General features: G+C 40.9%; 1 protein-coding gene across 1 annotated transcript; it reads left to right on the forward strand.

Annotated features, from left to right (window-relative positions):
* Nucleotides 1-3,912: 3,912 nt before the first annotated feature.
* On the forward strand, nucleotides 3,913-14,273 carry LOC136438363 (uncharacterized). The gene is made up of 21 exons (XM_066433130.1): nucleotides 3,913-4,196; nucleotides 4,554-4,745; nucleotides 4,895-5,067; nucleotides 5,461-5,609; nucleotides 5,832-6,017; nucleotides 6,141-6,268; nucleotides 6,586-6,758; nucleotides 7,221-7,387; nucleotides 7,842-8,001; nucleotides 8,353-8,584; nucleotides 9,091-9,309; nucleotides 10,072-10,190; nucleotides 10,556-10,675; nucleotides 10,947-11,133; nucleotides 11,528-11,554; nucleotides 11,712-11,824; nucleotides 12,088-12,223; nucleotides 12,431-12,708; nucleotides 13,076-13,424; nucleotides 13,773-13,949; nucleotides 14,131-14,273. Exons 1-21 carry the CDS (start codon nucleotides 3,932-3,934, stop codon nucleotides 14,271-14,273), a joined length of 3,693 nt encoding a protein of 1,230 aa, XP_066289227.1. The 5' UTR covers nucleotides 3,913-3,931.
* Nucleotides 14,274-14,294: the final 21 nt, after the last annotated feature.

Here is a 14,294-nt window from a genome sequence, read left to right on the forward strand (position 1 = left end):
TACCAAGAGACTGTATGTAGTGTGCTTCTACGACTAACACGGTCTGAAAATTCAACGGTTAGGTTCCTGCGGCCGTCGCCGTTTTCTCAGCTGTGGCATCTCTAGTTACAGAATGTACACACTTGAATTTACCACGTTGGAATAAACATAGAATACCAAACATAGTACATATACAATGACATCGGGGAGACTGTGCGTTTGATCTTGTGTGTCAGGTCGAAGTATGAATTTAAAAGCACCCACTCATGTGTCGCCTGGGAAAGTCCGATGAGATCTTATATTTTCTAGGTTCACTTCACGTACATAATTGTCAGACATTGTCTTATAAGAATATACACATCCTTAGGAATCGTATTGTCTACAATACACATGGCGGTATGATACAGTAAATCAAAAGACAAAAGCATCAAAGACTGTCCCATTTCAGTGATCCACCTTGAACTCTTCAAAGTCGAGCCGCCCGCCGAAGCTGGACGGTACGACCGGTCGGACGGCCGGCATCTCAGTACACATGTCCCAGGAACGTCTGTCACCTGTCCTGTCCGAACCCGCCGCCTTTTGTTCTCCAATCACCGTTGGCGGAAAAATCCCCTATAAAATCCTATCCCGGCAAACGATTCAGTCATACCTCTGTTGGTTTCCACTGACAGCACATCGCCTGACTTACCGCAGACCTCAACACGAACGTGACGATATGGAGAGAACAGACAGCCTTCCCCGCAGCGCTTCCTACTCAGGGTCCCGAGCCGAGTGGATCGCCAAGAGGGCCGACGACTTCGACGCCAAGGCACGGTCGTTCCTGTGCGGGCGGTGCGGCCAGCAGGCGGACTGGGTCTGCCTGGACCCCGTCTGTGTGTCCTACAACCGCGAGAGAGTTTTGTGCCTGTGCGACAACTGCGACAAGATGTTCCACCCGACCGTCAGCCCCGTCATGCACAGCCACCGCCGGCTGGGAGTCGCCCTGTACGTCTCCATGCTGATGCTGCACCGCTACCAGAAGGTCATCGGTGCCGTGATGGCGAGGTCTCCGCACCACAGCCGTCCGTCCACACCCGTCTCCACCAACGAGAGTGAAGTCACCTCATCGCAGTCACCCACAGCCTCCCGCCAGGCCAGACCAGCGTCGCCACCCGTCAGTCCTCCGTCCTGCTCCCCGGTGTCATCCCGCCCGGCCAGTCCCGACAGTACGGTGAACATCAGGAAGAGACAGCGGTCCGGAGATGACGCCCCTGAAACCACCGCCAAGTTCAGCCGAACCGACATCGACCGGTCGGGACACTTCTCTCTAGCCGCCGACCTAAGACCCATCCACGACTCGTACGGTCGCATCCTAGACCGACTGAGGCAGGACCGCTCGCTGTCCGTCTCTGAGGGCTGCAGACACGAACCCTTCGGCAAGCTGACCCTCAGGAACTACGCCGCCATCGCCGAGCTGAGAATCGTGGACTCAGACTTGTACACCTCCGTGCTGGACAGCTACATGCGGCGGGGCGACAGGAGCGGCACGTTGTCGGGGTTCGAGCGGGAGTGTCGGCAGGTGCTGTCCGGGTACGTCCGACAGATGACCGTCATGCGGGAGCGGAGAGAACTCTTGCCGCGTTTCGGTATCTCCTGCTAGGGCTCTCTGTGAACTATGATACCAGTGGCATATGTTGGAATAATGGCGTCACTGGCGTTGCTAAGTGCTTTGAATACCATAAATAAATCTCAAAGATAAAGTTTGCTGTCTTTTGAATACAATTATCCTAATATATTCTATATGATAAGAAGATTTATTGTAACCCTTTACTCCACGTATTGGGTATTTGGATTTGCCAGTTTTAAGTTCATGTATAATTGACGATGTCGATCTATTTACATTTGCTATCATGTTGAGATGTATTCATACTTCATGTTTTCATTATCCTCTGACGAAATAATAAAAATTCCTTGACACGAACGGTTTTGTGCCTGCGTCTTTTCCCTTTATAGCGTCATTGTAATCAGATAATAGACAAGTAAATTCAAAACTAAATCAGACGGATTCCAAAAAATAATAATACACGGCTAATCCAACATTTAGTTAGAAAAATATCATACTATGCAGCGGGTCTGTGGCACAGTGGATAATGCGTCTTACAACGGATTAGAGAATTTCAGCTTCGAATCCTGCTAGACTCGAGAAGTACCTTTCAATGATATTTGTCATAGTACAAATTTTGAAAAATCAGCAGAACGGAAAAGTGTAGCACGATTCTGCATTCGTACTCAATCTTACAATTTTCACGTCTAACATTAATGCGACGACAAATCAGCAACTAAGTAGTCCAATATGTTAGTGGTTGCTAATGACATAATGTCCTTGGTTTGACCAATATTCTAAACCTCCTATTTTAACCTCCTTGGTTTCACATCATTTACTTTGGAATGGTCATGGTTTCAGGAACTGTTCCCGATTCAGTACAGTCCAATGAGTATACAAGACAGTATTGTCCAAACTCTTGCCTGTATAGCTATTTCCCATCTATGTTGAGACTGACATGAGTAGTACTTGTTATTCATTATTCATTGACGATAGGGAAAATAAGTATCATTTCTTGACATGACCAGTTTTCTAGAGTATGCACATTTCTGGCATATGTACATGTAGTATATGCATTCATCTTACTGTGTCGTTTGTTGTTAGATAATATATATTCTCAAGTAGACCCAAAATAAATCAGCAGGGTTTTACTTGAAGGATATAAAAGCCCAATTCAGCTAATCCGATTTGTAAAGAATACAATACAGTGCTATACGACGGGTCTGTGGCGCAACGGATAACGCGTCTGACTACAGATCAGAAGATTCCAAGTTCGAATCCTAGCAGACTCGGCCAACCTTTTTGATAAAAGATCTGACATTACTAATGAGATTGGCCACGAATGTACCTGGAGATTTATTCACTATTCCTTTGTGACTTGTATCATGTGAGAATTGACTCTAACACCACATTGAAACTGGAGACTGCACAAACGTGAAGGGCGACCGCGTCATTTTTCTGCAGACGGTGACAGACATGACCGAGACACTATACGAACCATCAGGTTGAATAATCACTGGCGCGCTTTCTATAACCTTTAACCTAACGCATCCAAATGAAGAATATTGATCTAATCTAAATTTATCAACTAAGCTAATTTCAAAGTATATAACGTAAATTTGGAATACAGTTTATGCTGTCTATTTAAATCTTCAACTACATTACCTAATGTTCAGACCGTTGATTTAGATCCTGAAATATTTTGACTTTTGACGCGTTTAGATGCTATGCGGTGTTAAACAGCTGATCTCAGCTGAGTTGGTAGACAAGGTTGCCTCGAATGTTTTCACCTGAATTAGATTCAATTTGTAGACTTGATTGACTGATAAGAAGCAATGTTAGACAGGTGCAAGACATGGCGGGAAGATGTAGACAACCCCCAAATCAAAATTATTTTGTTTCCCTGGGCACCGAGCGAAGGGAGGGCCCAGCGGTGGACGTCTGACCAGGCGGCCGTGTTCAGACGATTTAGACGATCATAGCAGGGAGGAGAGGAGGTTGTTGTGCTTCAAATCTTTCAAATATCTATTAGTTTATAGTTTATTAGAGGAACCTGTCATTGATCTGTAACTTTCAATTGAATGTTTATAATCTGAAGTATGGAAAAAATGGCGTGTTTGAAATTGAAGCCACGTTCACCTTTCATTGCCACAGAGTAGTAGTTACCGTCCCTGACAATTTGATACAGTAGACATTGCCGAGGGAATTGTTTTGTTTTTTTTGCGATATGGTCTGGTTAAGAGCGATATTTCACCACTCGAGTTGCGAAGACCGGCATGACGAATTGATAAGTAAATATAACCTTTATGTCTTGGACAGCACCATAACATTGACAATCACCCCCCATTTCCAGCCACAACAACAGCCAGAATGTGGTTTGGTCTTGTCCTTCTACTTCTTTGGCCATCTGTAACATCAAGTCAGACAGAGGGAAACAGACACAGACATGGCCAAAACTCACGCCATGCTGACCACCTGGGCTTGGATGACCCTACGCATGTCCAGCGAGCCATGAGGCAGTGGCTGAAGCAGAGGATGGTGAAACATCGTGAAGATGTTAGTGAGCTTTATCGTACACGCGTTCGTGACCCTCGCAAGAAACGTGCTATTGGACTTGGAGCATCTATTCCTGCAGGTGATGTAACAATGTTTACAAAACACACTGACAGTCATTTCTTCCAGTCTCCAAATCTTGAGGGAAAAACTGACACAACATATATGCTACGTGTACTACAAGATTCTTGTTTTGTTGTTTTCAGTTTATCACAATGTGAAAGGGAAGACATAACAGGTCCATTACAAGTTGCCCCCCCCCCCACATTCTGTTCCTGCTGATTTGCTTGCTTTACTGTAACTTGCCTTTGTAGAGTGCAGGTTTCCCTTTGCATCTCAAAGTATTACGAAAGCTGAGACAAGTCAAGTCTTTGAAACTTTCCTGAAAACTTTGATATATATGTTAATTCATGAAGATTCCATCATGTCTGTGTTACAGATGAGTCTAACCGCCTGTGGCTGAGGCAGGTGGTTGAGCTGACCCAGTGTCTGGAGTGTGAGGACTACATCATGGAAGGTCAGCACAGTGTCGTGTCTGGCATGACGGCTTTCAACTTCTCAGGCGACGTCTACCTGGGGTTCATCAGGAACGGTCCATGGACTAACAGCAATATCTACAGATTTGACACAGGTTTTCCTGCTATTTCTGAACTAAATACTAAAAGAAATAGGTTGGCTTTTCTTGCTATTTCTCAACTTGTAATACTAAAGAAAATGGGTTGGTTACGTTTCATTTTAACTTTTGAATGCTTATTTATTAATTACCTGTCTTCTTCACAGATTTAGAGACCTTCCATGCACATGACTCAATACTTACCCATGGTGCACAGGGCGTGGCCACTGACCTCATCACAGACATTACTACTGGCTCCCCCCATGTCCTGATGGCAGTCACCAGCAATATCACTAACACTGTAGCAGGGTATTATGCCCCAACAGTCACCATATATGGGGTATGTGAACAACATACGAGTAAGTAAAGTACAGGGTTTATTGTACATTCAAGCTTATCATGATAAGTACAACGTCACACGTATGCACAGGCTAAAGGCTAGATTTTCCAAATTGTCCTGACAATCTCAGAGCATATAGATTTTGCCTGCGGACAAAAAATGTGGCATACTGGTATGATAAGAAGGTCACAATCTTTCCCACTAACCTCTGCTTGGAGAGTAGCTGGATTGGCTTTCAAACTTTTTAGTGAAAATATGAAAACTGTTCAAAGATACGGAGTTTTCAGGGTCACCTTAGAAATCCTGGAAATTTTCCTTGCTTACTTCCATTGTGCACTGATGCTAGTCCAAGCCACTTTGCCACCAACTCTCTCTCTCTCTTTTGCATCATAGAAAACCTCACCATACACAGGATTTGAAAGGAGACAGTCCATCATCAACCCTGAGGGACAGTCTGCCTCCATGTTCCGCTATGACGATCATCTGTGGCTGGCAGTTGCTACCTTCGCTGATCCTGGCAAGCCAGAAGAACACCAGAAAAAGTAACCCTCATCCATTAGAATTAATTGTAAGGTTGCTCCACCAAATTATTTACCGCACATAAGAAAAATTCATTACACCAAGTTCCTTCTGAACTTAACATAGTAAGCATTAGGAGCTTTTGAAATCAAGTCAGTGTGATACAAGTAAATACTCTCTTGTAATTTGGTTCTGGTCTAACGTACATGTATGGAGAAAACTGCAGCATTTCCCCCCTGCTCCAGGTACCAATACAGGTCTAGGGTCTTCCGTTGGGAACGTGGCCATTTTGATGCAATATACAGCATTCAGACAGAGGGAGCAATGGACATAGAGCACCTGGAGATCAGTGGAGAGTCGTACCTTGCTGTAGCCAATCATCGCTCCTTTGATACATTTTGTACCTTGTCTTTCCTATACAAGCTTGACAGGTGATTATATCTAATTCAGTCAGATTTTTTGTACAAATGTGGTTCTTGTTCTTTTCTGCACCTTTAAGGGGCTTCATCTGTTCAGATTCTATTCGATTAACTTTTCTTGCCCCTCCCTTCCAGTGAGACAGATGAGTACGAGTTGTACCAGAACTTCCACACATGTGGTGCTTCAGACTTTGAGCACTTTGAGATGGGTGGGCACCACTACCTTGCTGTTGCCAACCAGTTTAAGGATGTAAAACTGACAGGTGAACTACCTTTTCTACCCACTAATTATCCCAAACCTTATCTGTAGGTTCTTTTTGTCAATCAACCCAATGATTTTAAGAACTACATGATCCAGCAGGGTTAAATTCCATTAAGATGTATCAGTTTTGCTTACATTTTAGACGTAATCAGCTTCGTTTTGAAGTTTTGTTTTAGAGTGGGCTAGAACAAGGAAAATTTAAACCCCCTTGGCTAGAATACGCTTAGATAGCATCATTTGAATAAGTTGCTAATTTTATCAAGCTAGTTTTGATTGTATTGGAATTGGAATTGTGTGTCACTGTTTTAAATCACATAGGACATCCACATTCATCACACATCTTTAGACAGTATCAGATTGACTCGGTCATCTACTGGTGGGTGGGTAGCCAGTTTATAGAATGGCAGTTCATTCCAACTATTGGCATCACCCAATGGGAATCCCTTCGTCTGCCCAACAATGAAGTTGTTCTCATTGCAGCCAACAGCCAGGTATGAATATCAATTACTTCTTACTTCCATTAACATTAATCTGCCGGGTTACATAAATTAGCCACTTTGAAAAACAGTGGGTTTGAGAGATCTCTAGTGCAGCACCCCCAAGTATGCACAGTTTAGATATACAGGAGTGCATTATACTGTGGGACGTTGGGTTAGAGATCTGTTTGGACGTATCTTTTCAGGGTGGAGGAATTATTTGCCCTGGTGGAATCATGTTAGTAGATGTTACATCTGATCTTTGGACAATTTAGTGGTGAGTCATAAAAATCATGCCTAGCTGGAAGGTCAATTTTTAAAACACTGTCACAGTTACTCCTCTCCTTTTGAGTTATTGACCACCAGTAAGCTTTTATTTGCAATCTCTTACTTAAGTTTTTAATTGCTGCCCTCCCCCATCAGTTTGTGTAATAAAGATGTTATCTCATAGTTGCTGTGTTGTATTGTCCCCTACAGGGTCCTATGGTGCTGTACCAGTATGATGAGTCAGGACAGTTCCTACCTGTTCCTCTAGAGGTGGCCCTCCCCACCCATGTGTCAGTAGTACAGGCCATGACCATCCAGCAAAGATTCTACCTTGTCACTGTCTCCTCCAGGAATAACACCAAGTCCAATGTCTTCAGGTGCTGTCTTCTTAATCAGGCAGTTGACAAGTGTTTAATTTCATTTATTGCAGGCAGCAAACTGGTGCCGATATGATTGTGAAATTGGTAAATTTGTATCTAAGTTGTACTGCCTTGTTGAGAAAGACAGGAATTCCAATCATCAGTAATTATTCATAAGGGATATTCTTTTAAGCGGTGTTAGGAATATTTTTTAGTGTTAGGGATACTATCTTAACCAGTGTTAGGGATATCATTTTTAACAGTCTTAGGGATAAACAAAAAGGGATCTGTAACTAGACTGAGAGGAATTTGTATGAAGGGAAGGTGACGTTAAGAATTATGTACAGTAAATTTCAAATATTGTGGCTCAATAAACTTCTGCTCTCCAAAATCTTAAAGATCTGAAATAATTGAATATAGTCCTTTTTTCAGTCACGTATAGTGATTGCTGAGAAACACTTCTGTTGTGTAGGTTGGAGTTCTCCGGTCAAGAAGAAACTGGTGAGGAGAAAATTTTGGATGAAGCAAGAGTGATGGTGAAGAAACTATCCAAGAAGACAGAAGAGCTGCAAGGCAGGGTGAACAAAATATGGGGCCAATTTGATAAAATCATGACTCGCACAGATGATCAGGTGAGATAACCTTTAACCATTGCATGTACAATTGTCCTCAATGTTTGAGAGAATGAAAAAAAAGAGAAATGGAATAAATTAACCCTCCTTAAGATCAATCTACTAGGTTACATAAATCTGCCACTGGTTGGAGACTTGTTTGGAAGCATCTTTTCAGGATGGCAAAATTGTGTACGCTGGTAGAATTATGTAATAGTAGATGTTGGGGGTCAGAAAGTTGTGTTTTAATGTTAAATGTATTTTCTTCCATGTCATCTTTTGTAAATGGCCCTGATTATTTACATTGTTTAATTCTACTGAAGCCAATGCTGTGATTATCTGTAAGATTCATTGTGTGGCCCTTATATCCAGACTGTGACAGGAAACCATGAGTATGAGTATGTGGAGGTGGAGCATCTGACGGTGCAGAACTTGAAGATTGTTCGGCCTCCAAAGCCAGAAAGCAGTGAAAAGTCTGTATCCACTACACTGGACCTGTCAAGCCTGATGAAGAGAGTTAGCAGGACTGGGAGGATGCTTGGAGACATTGAGGAGAAGATAGAAGATGTTGTTATGATGACTGGAGGACCCAGCATCATCAAAGGTATTGTGCTTTGAGTTCCAACATTTTAAGATTGTTTCTCAACTGAATTTTTGTACCACTTTATCAAAATTTCCCTCATACAAAATTAAGTGAGCTGCCTGTTGTTATTTTGGTTAACAATAATCTCCTGTTAGTATGTAGACAAACATACGAGTAGATGATTGCATTTCAGCACCAAGGAGAGGGAATATCATTCTCAGAATGTATTTTTTTATTGCACCAAAAATATGTCTGCATCTGGTTTTTTAAACATAATTATGCACTTACTGATAGATGCACTGCTGTATTGATTGTCTTGAATGAAATGTGTATCTGAAAAGCCTCCTCCCATTCTAGGCCAACTATGGTCGGGTAGATCATAGATTAATATTACCAGAAATTTTGCTAGAAATTTTACATGTTTTGATGCTCCAAATTGAAATTATATACTGTTCAATCATGATTCTATTTCTAAGACTCATACTAAGTTTTATATTAAAAAAATGTGTTGCATGTGCTTTCTGTAGGTACCAAGACCTTTGCTAGGGATGTAACTGTTGAAGAGCTTGTTGTTGAAGAGGTGACAACATCTGGACTGGTGAATGGGGTGGATTTTGTGGAGCTGGACAGATCAGTGGTGAAGAAGACTGGAGACCAGGAGATATGGGGAGATGTGATCATCCATGGTGATGTCAACATAGCTGGGGATGTAGAGGTTTCCGGAACCACCAATAATGTCTCATTAGGTTAGTTAACATGTCAGTCTATGATAAGTCAGTGAGATTGTAGAATAACTGTTAATTTTGTATCACATGCAAGTATTGATGCTGTTATAAAAGTGTGCATTGATAAAACTTTCTTGTGCGTTGTTAAAGACAATTTAGGATGATAGTGACAAAACTTTAAGTAAAAAAATGTAAATAAGGATTGAGTGAAAAGATGTAAATATATATATATGGATTGCCTCCTGTCAAATTGCTTATAAAGTAAGTTGTAAGGGATGCCAACTTACCGGTATTTACCTGTGTGTACCTGATGGGGATGACAGTGATAAAACTTTAGTGTGCATTGTTAAAACTCTAACATTCGTTACTTTAGCGAGAAGTTTGTTGTGCTTTCTATTGACAACTTTTTTTGCACTTCTGTGCCTCTCTCTCCACCCCAGCCGTTTAATACTCTATCACAGCAGGCCTATTCCCTGCCTTCTCAAATTACAGTTGATAATACATGTACTGTAAATGCAGAAATGTTTGCGGTGGTTTTATGTTCTTGGTTTTTGCAGTGAACTCTTTACCACAAACATAAAACCACCGCGAAAAGCCGTTCCATTGTGTGACTGTAGCGCTACTATTGTTTCAAACGTAAAACCACCAAGTACACTCTTTTCCACCCCATCACGAAATTAAATCCCCGCAGACATTTCTGCATTTACAGAATGTTGTAACTCAGACAATGTCATACTAAATTTCTATTGAATTTTGATTGACCTTTGATATCCCTTGTTCCAGATGATCTGGTGCTGATCAACGAGAACAGTAATCTGACAGCTGAGTTCACATTCTCTGGGTCACCAGCAATCGTCGTGGACGGTGACGTTCAAGTCAATGGAACAGTCAACAACCTGTCGGTTTGTTCTGTTGGATCAATTGTTGTTTATGATATCACAAAATTCCCAAGAACAATATTTTTACATGGATGATTGCTTTTCAGCACCAAGGAGAGAGAATATTGTTTTCAGAGTGCGAATAATTGCATATCTTTATAGTAGTATAACTGGGTGATATACAGTTGCCACAGTAAATTGATACCAGTACTAACTGGATATTGAACCATTTTGGACAATTTTTCTGTATTAGTCACACTTTGTTCCCCATGAATGACTTTCTGTGTACTTGTGTACTGTTTTTCTCGTAAGCCATACTTAACCTAACAATCTGTTTCCTCCACAGATTTAAAAAAAACTGGTTCTGTTTGATTTCCATTTGTATGTAGATACCAGAAGACTTGGTTCTTGTGTATGGAGATCAGGAAATTGCAGGCCTGAAGACTATTGATGAAAATGTCATTTTTGATGGCAATATGGTGATTGGCATGTACAAAGAAATAGATGGGGTAAGTGCTTAGCCAGCATTGTACAAGTGACTCAAAACTCTGTCATACACTTAGCACTGAGAAAGCTTGTTAAAATGTTAAATGATAGACTTTGAACTTTGTCACATTTGAAGTACACATATATATGTTTGATGCTACAATTTTAAACGACCAACACTGTAGTAACAGTAACTTTTCTATCATTGAGTCTCTGATCTTATTACAATGCCTTTCTTGAGAATAGCAATCCTCCGACATTCTCCTTACTTTTTCTTTACTCTGTTCCATACAGATAGATGTGTCAGAATTTGTGAACCAAGTTGTTCTCCTGAATGAGAACCAGACCATCAATGGCTCACTAATCTTTGACGACCTGACAGTCACCGGTGACCTGATAACGGAGGGCCTGGTGAATGGAGTAGACATTGTTGATTTGGCTGACAATGCTGTGTACAAGGACACCAATCAGGTCATTTATGGTGGGTTAGAAATGGTCTATTTTGCAACTGCCAAGAAGTTATTAAGTATTTCCCTACTCTTAATGCAATCTGATTCTAATGCACTTTGCTACAGCAACAACTTTACACAAATTACTAGTATTTAAGTTGAAGAAGTCAATACTAGTTTTTCTTTACTTGTTAACTCTAATACCTCCTTTATTGGCCACTATATTGGAGCCAATGCTATAATAGAATGTGTCAGTTTAATGGATGTAATTCCATACAAACCTCTCTACAACTGAAAGGATAACAGTAAAGACCTAAAAAAAGTAAATGATAATCCTTACTTTTTTTACAGTTACTTTTGTATGATTTTATTGAAATTCTTCATTTTGAAGGTGGTCATTGATGAAAATTTTTTCTTCTAATTCAGGTGTGAAAATTTTCAATGGGACTAAAGGTGAGGATAGAGACATTGTTCCCCAAACAGTGCAATTTAATTTCTAAAAAATTCTAAATGAACAGTTGAGCCGTCAATATTTTCTTTTATTGGTGTCTTGCATCAAATCTATGCACAAATGTACGCTCATAGAGACATATCTCTGTGATTTCCCAAGGCGTGTTGCTGAATATAACTGGTGACATGACAGTGGATGGACAGTTGAATGGTTATTTTGTTCCTGATGACTACATCACTACATCTACTGACCAGACTGTGACAGGGTCTCTGGTGAGGAAGAAAAGCAGTTTTTAAGTGTAGACATTTTTCCTCTTTTACTATTTCCCCTCAAACAATTCTTACAAATTTGGAAGATCATTTCAAAAGACAAAGTGACTTCTATGTGTTTAATATCTTGTGATAGAATAGTAATTTTTCACTGTATACTGTTACCTCTCTATGATAGTGCAAGCTTTTCAATTTGTACTTCAAAGCATTTGTATGATCAGTTGTTTTGCAAACATGACATTTGTCATTTGATGTGGTCCTGCCAGACAATAACTGGAGACATGCATGTGAGTGGGGACATCGAGATGGATGGTGGTGTGGGCTGGACTGAGGATGGGCAGATGACCTGGATTGACCTCTCTGAGGATGCAGTTCTGGTGTATGGGGACCAGAATATAACAGGTTGGAGGGTTTGATAAGTAGTTTTCTTGTATTTAAAATTTGTTACTTCATTGAACACAAATGGAGCTGATCAAGATGTTTATTATTCTTAAGCACATAACAGATGTTTGCTGTTGGTAACTAAGTTAGATTTTTGCACTTTAAGTAAGTAAGGATTGTGATTTTATGGTGAGACATTTTTCAATTCATTGCCTCTTGTGTTCACAGGACATAAGACTTTCACAAACAACATCACTGTTGAGGGGGACATAGACATGTCTGAAGGAATTACCATAGATGGCGTAGATGTTTCTGAACTTGACGAGAAGTCAGCCAAGAAGAATGAAGCAACCGTCATCGAGGACTTTGTCATCTTCCAAAAAGATGTGAATGTCACCGATGTGATCCTCAACAGCACATTGGATGATATTGATATCAGTGAGTTTGCCGAACAAGTATTTACCAAGTCAGGCAACCAAACCATCTATACAAAGATGACGTTCAAGGTATGTAAAGTTAGATTATACTACTTTACCTGAAGGGTATCTACTTCGTTAAGTACATATTATATTATATTCATCTAAGTATCTGGCATGTTCAATACTTGTTTTTAATGAAGTTTTATTATTGTAAGAGTTGATAGAGTTGTGTCTCAAATATTTTTTCTGAGAGCTTCCAAAAGTTGTATTAAGGCCATCTCCAAGGGATAGTTTGGAGATCCATTGTGGGAGGGATTTCATCTTTTAGTATGAACTTGAAAACTCTTGACAGTGTTCTACATCAGTTTTGTTATTGACTGTGTTCTGCAGCAGATGTTGTTGTTGAAATGTGCCACAGCTGCAATCAGTTTACTCCTTTTTTATGATCTTCTAGAACTTGACCTTGGGGGATGTTGACCTCTCGGGCCTGCTCGATGGTGAGGAAGTACCTGGGAACTTGGTAACCACGGCAACAGATCAGGAGATCAGCGGGAGCTGGGTGGTGGAAGGCGACTTGGATGTTACAGGTGACCTGGTGGTGGCTGAGGGGGTGACTGTGGGAGGGGTGGACTATTCCAAGGTGGACAGGACTGTGGTGAAAATCCATGGCAACCAGACCATCACTGGACCAGTGCAGTTTGCTGGGAATGTCACGTTCTGTGACATGGAACTACAGGGACTTTTGAATGGAGTCAATATACCGGAGGACCTGGTGTTGAAATATGGAGACCAGAACATAACAGGTAGTCATGACTTGTGCAGGGTACTTTACATATGAATATAGATATCAGAATTACTGACAAAGAAAATGATATTTCTGAATCAGCTGTTCTCAGTGGCTTGTTTGGTTGTTGTAGATAGGGATTTTATTATCCATATACAAAATTCAATGTTGTTTGTGCTGTTTTTCATTTATCTATTTATGTAAGCTTACAAAAAGTAACTGGACAGGGGTGACAGAACCAGATCAGTCCTTTCTCTAGACCCCTGTCCAAAATAAAAACATAGAAATATGATTCAAAAGCAAAAAGTGATGAGGTATGATTTTTATGGAATGATCCATATGTGATGGATTGACTAATGTTGAAAAGGGCACAAGATCTTCTTGGATGATGTGTACGTGATGGGTGACCTGTATGCTGAAGAGGTCAGCACTGGTGACGGACTTCTCAATGACATCGACATCGTGCAACTGGCTGAGAATGCTGTCATGCTGGAGGGAGACCAGAACATCACCGGACAGAAGACATTCCTTTCTGATATAAAAGGTACCGTCTGTCTGTGGAGAAAACTTGTGGCATATACATTTTACGTATTACCATATGCCTAATGCATTTGATGCAATTGTGACTTGCATTGCAGATAATAAAGAATCACTTTCCTAATCTCAGCCAGATTATTTGGCATATGTTCTGTTTTTCAAATGGTGACATTTTTCTCTTGGAGCAGTGCTTGGGGACCTTACCGTGGAGGGACTTGTGAATGGGGTGGACCTGGTGGACTTAGCAGAATCTGTGGTCACTCTCTCTACTGACCAAGTCCTGGATGGTGAAACTTTGGATTACTCAGATTATTTCTATTGTTGTTATTAGGTTGAACATTGAATTTAAAGA

This window comes from Branchiostoma lanceolatum, chromosome 7, assembly GCF_035083965.1.
Source record: "Branchiostoma lanceolatum isolate klBraLanc5 chromosome 7, klBraLanc5.hap2, whole genome shotgun sequence".
NCBI classification, from domain to species: domain Eukaryota; kingdom Metazoa; phylum Chordata; class Leptocardii; order Amphioxiformes; family Branchiostomatidae; genus Branchiostoma; species Branchiostoma lanceolatum.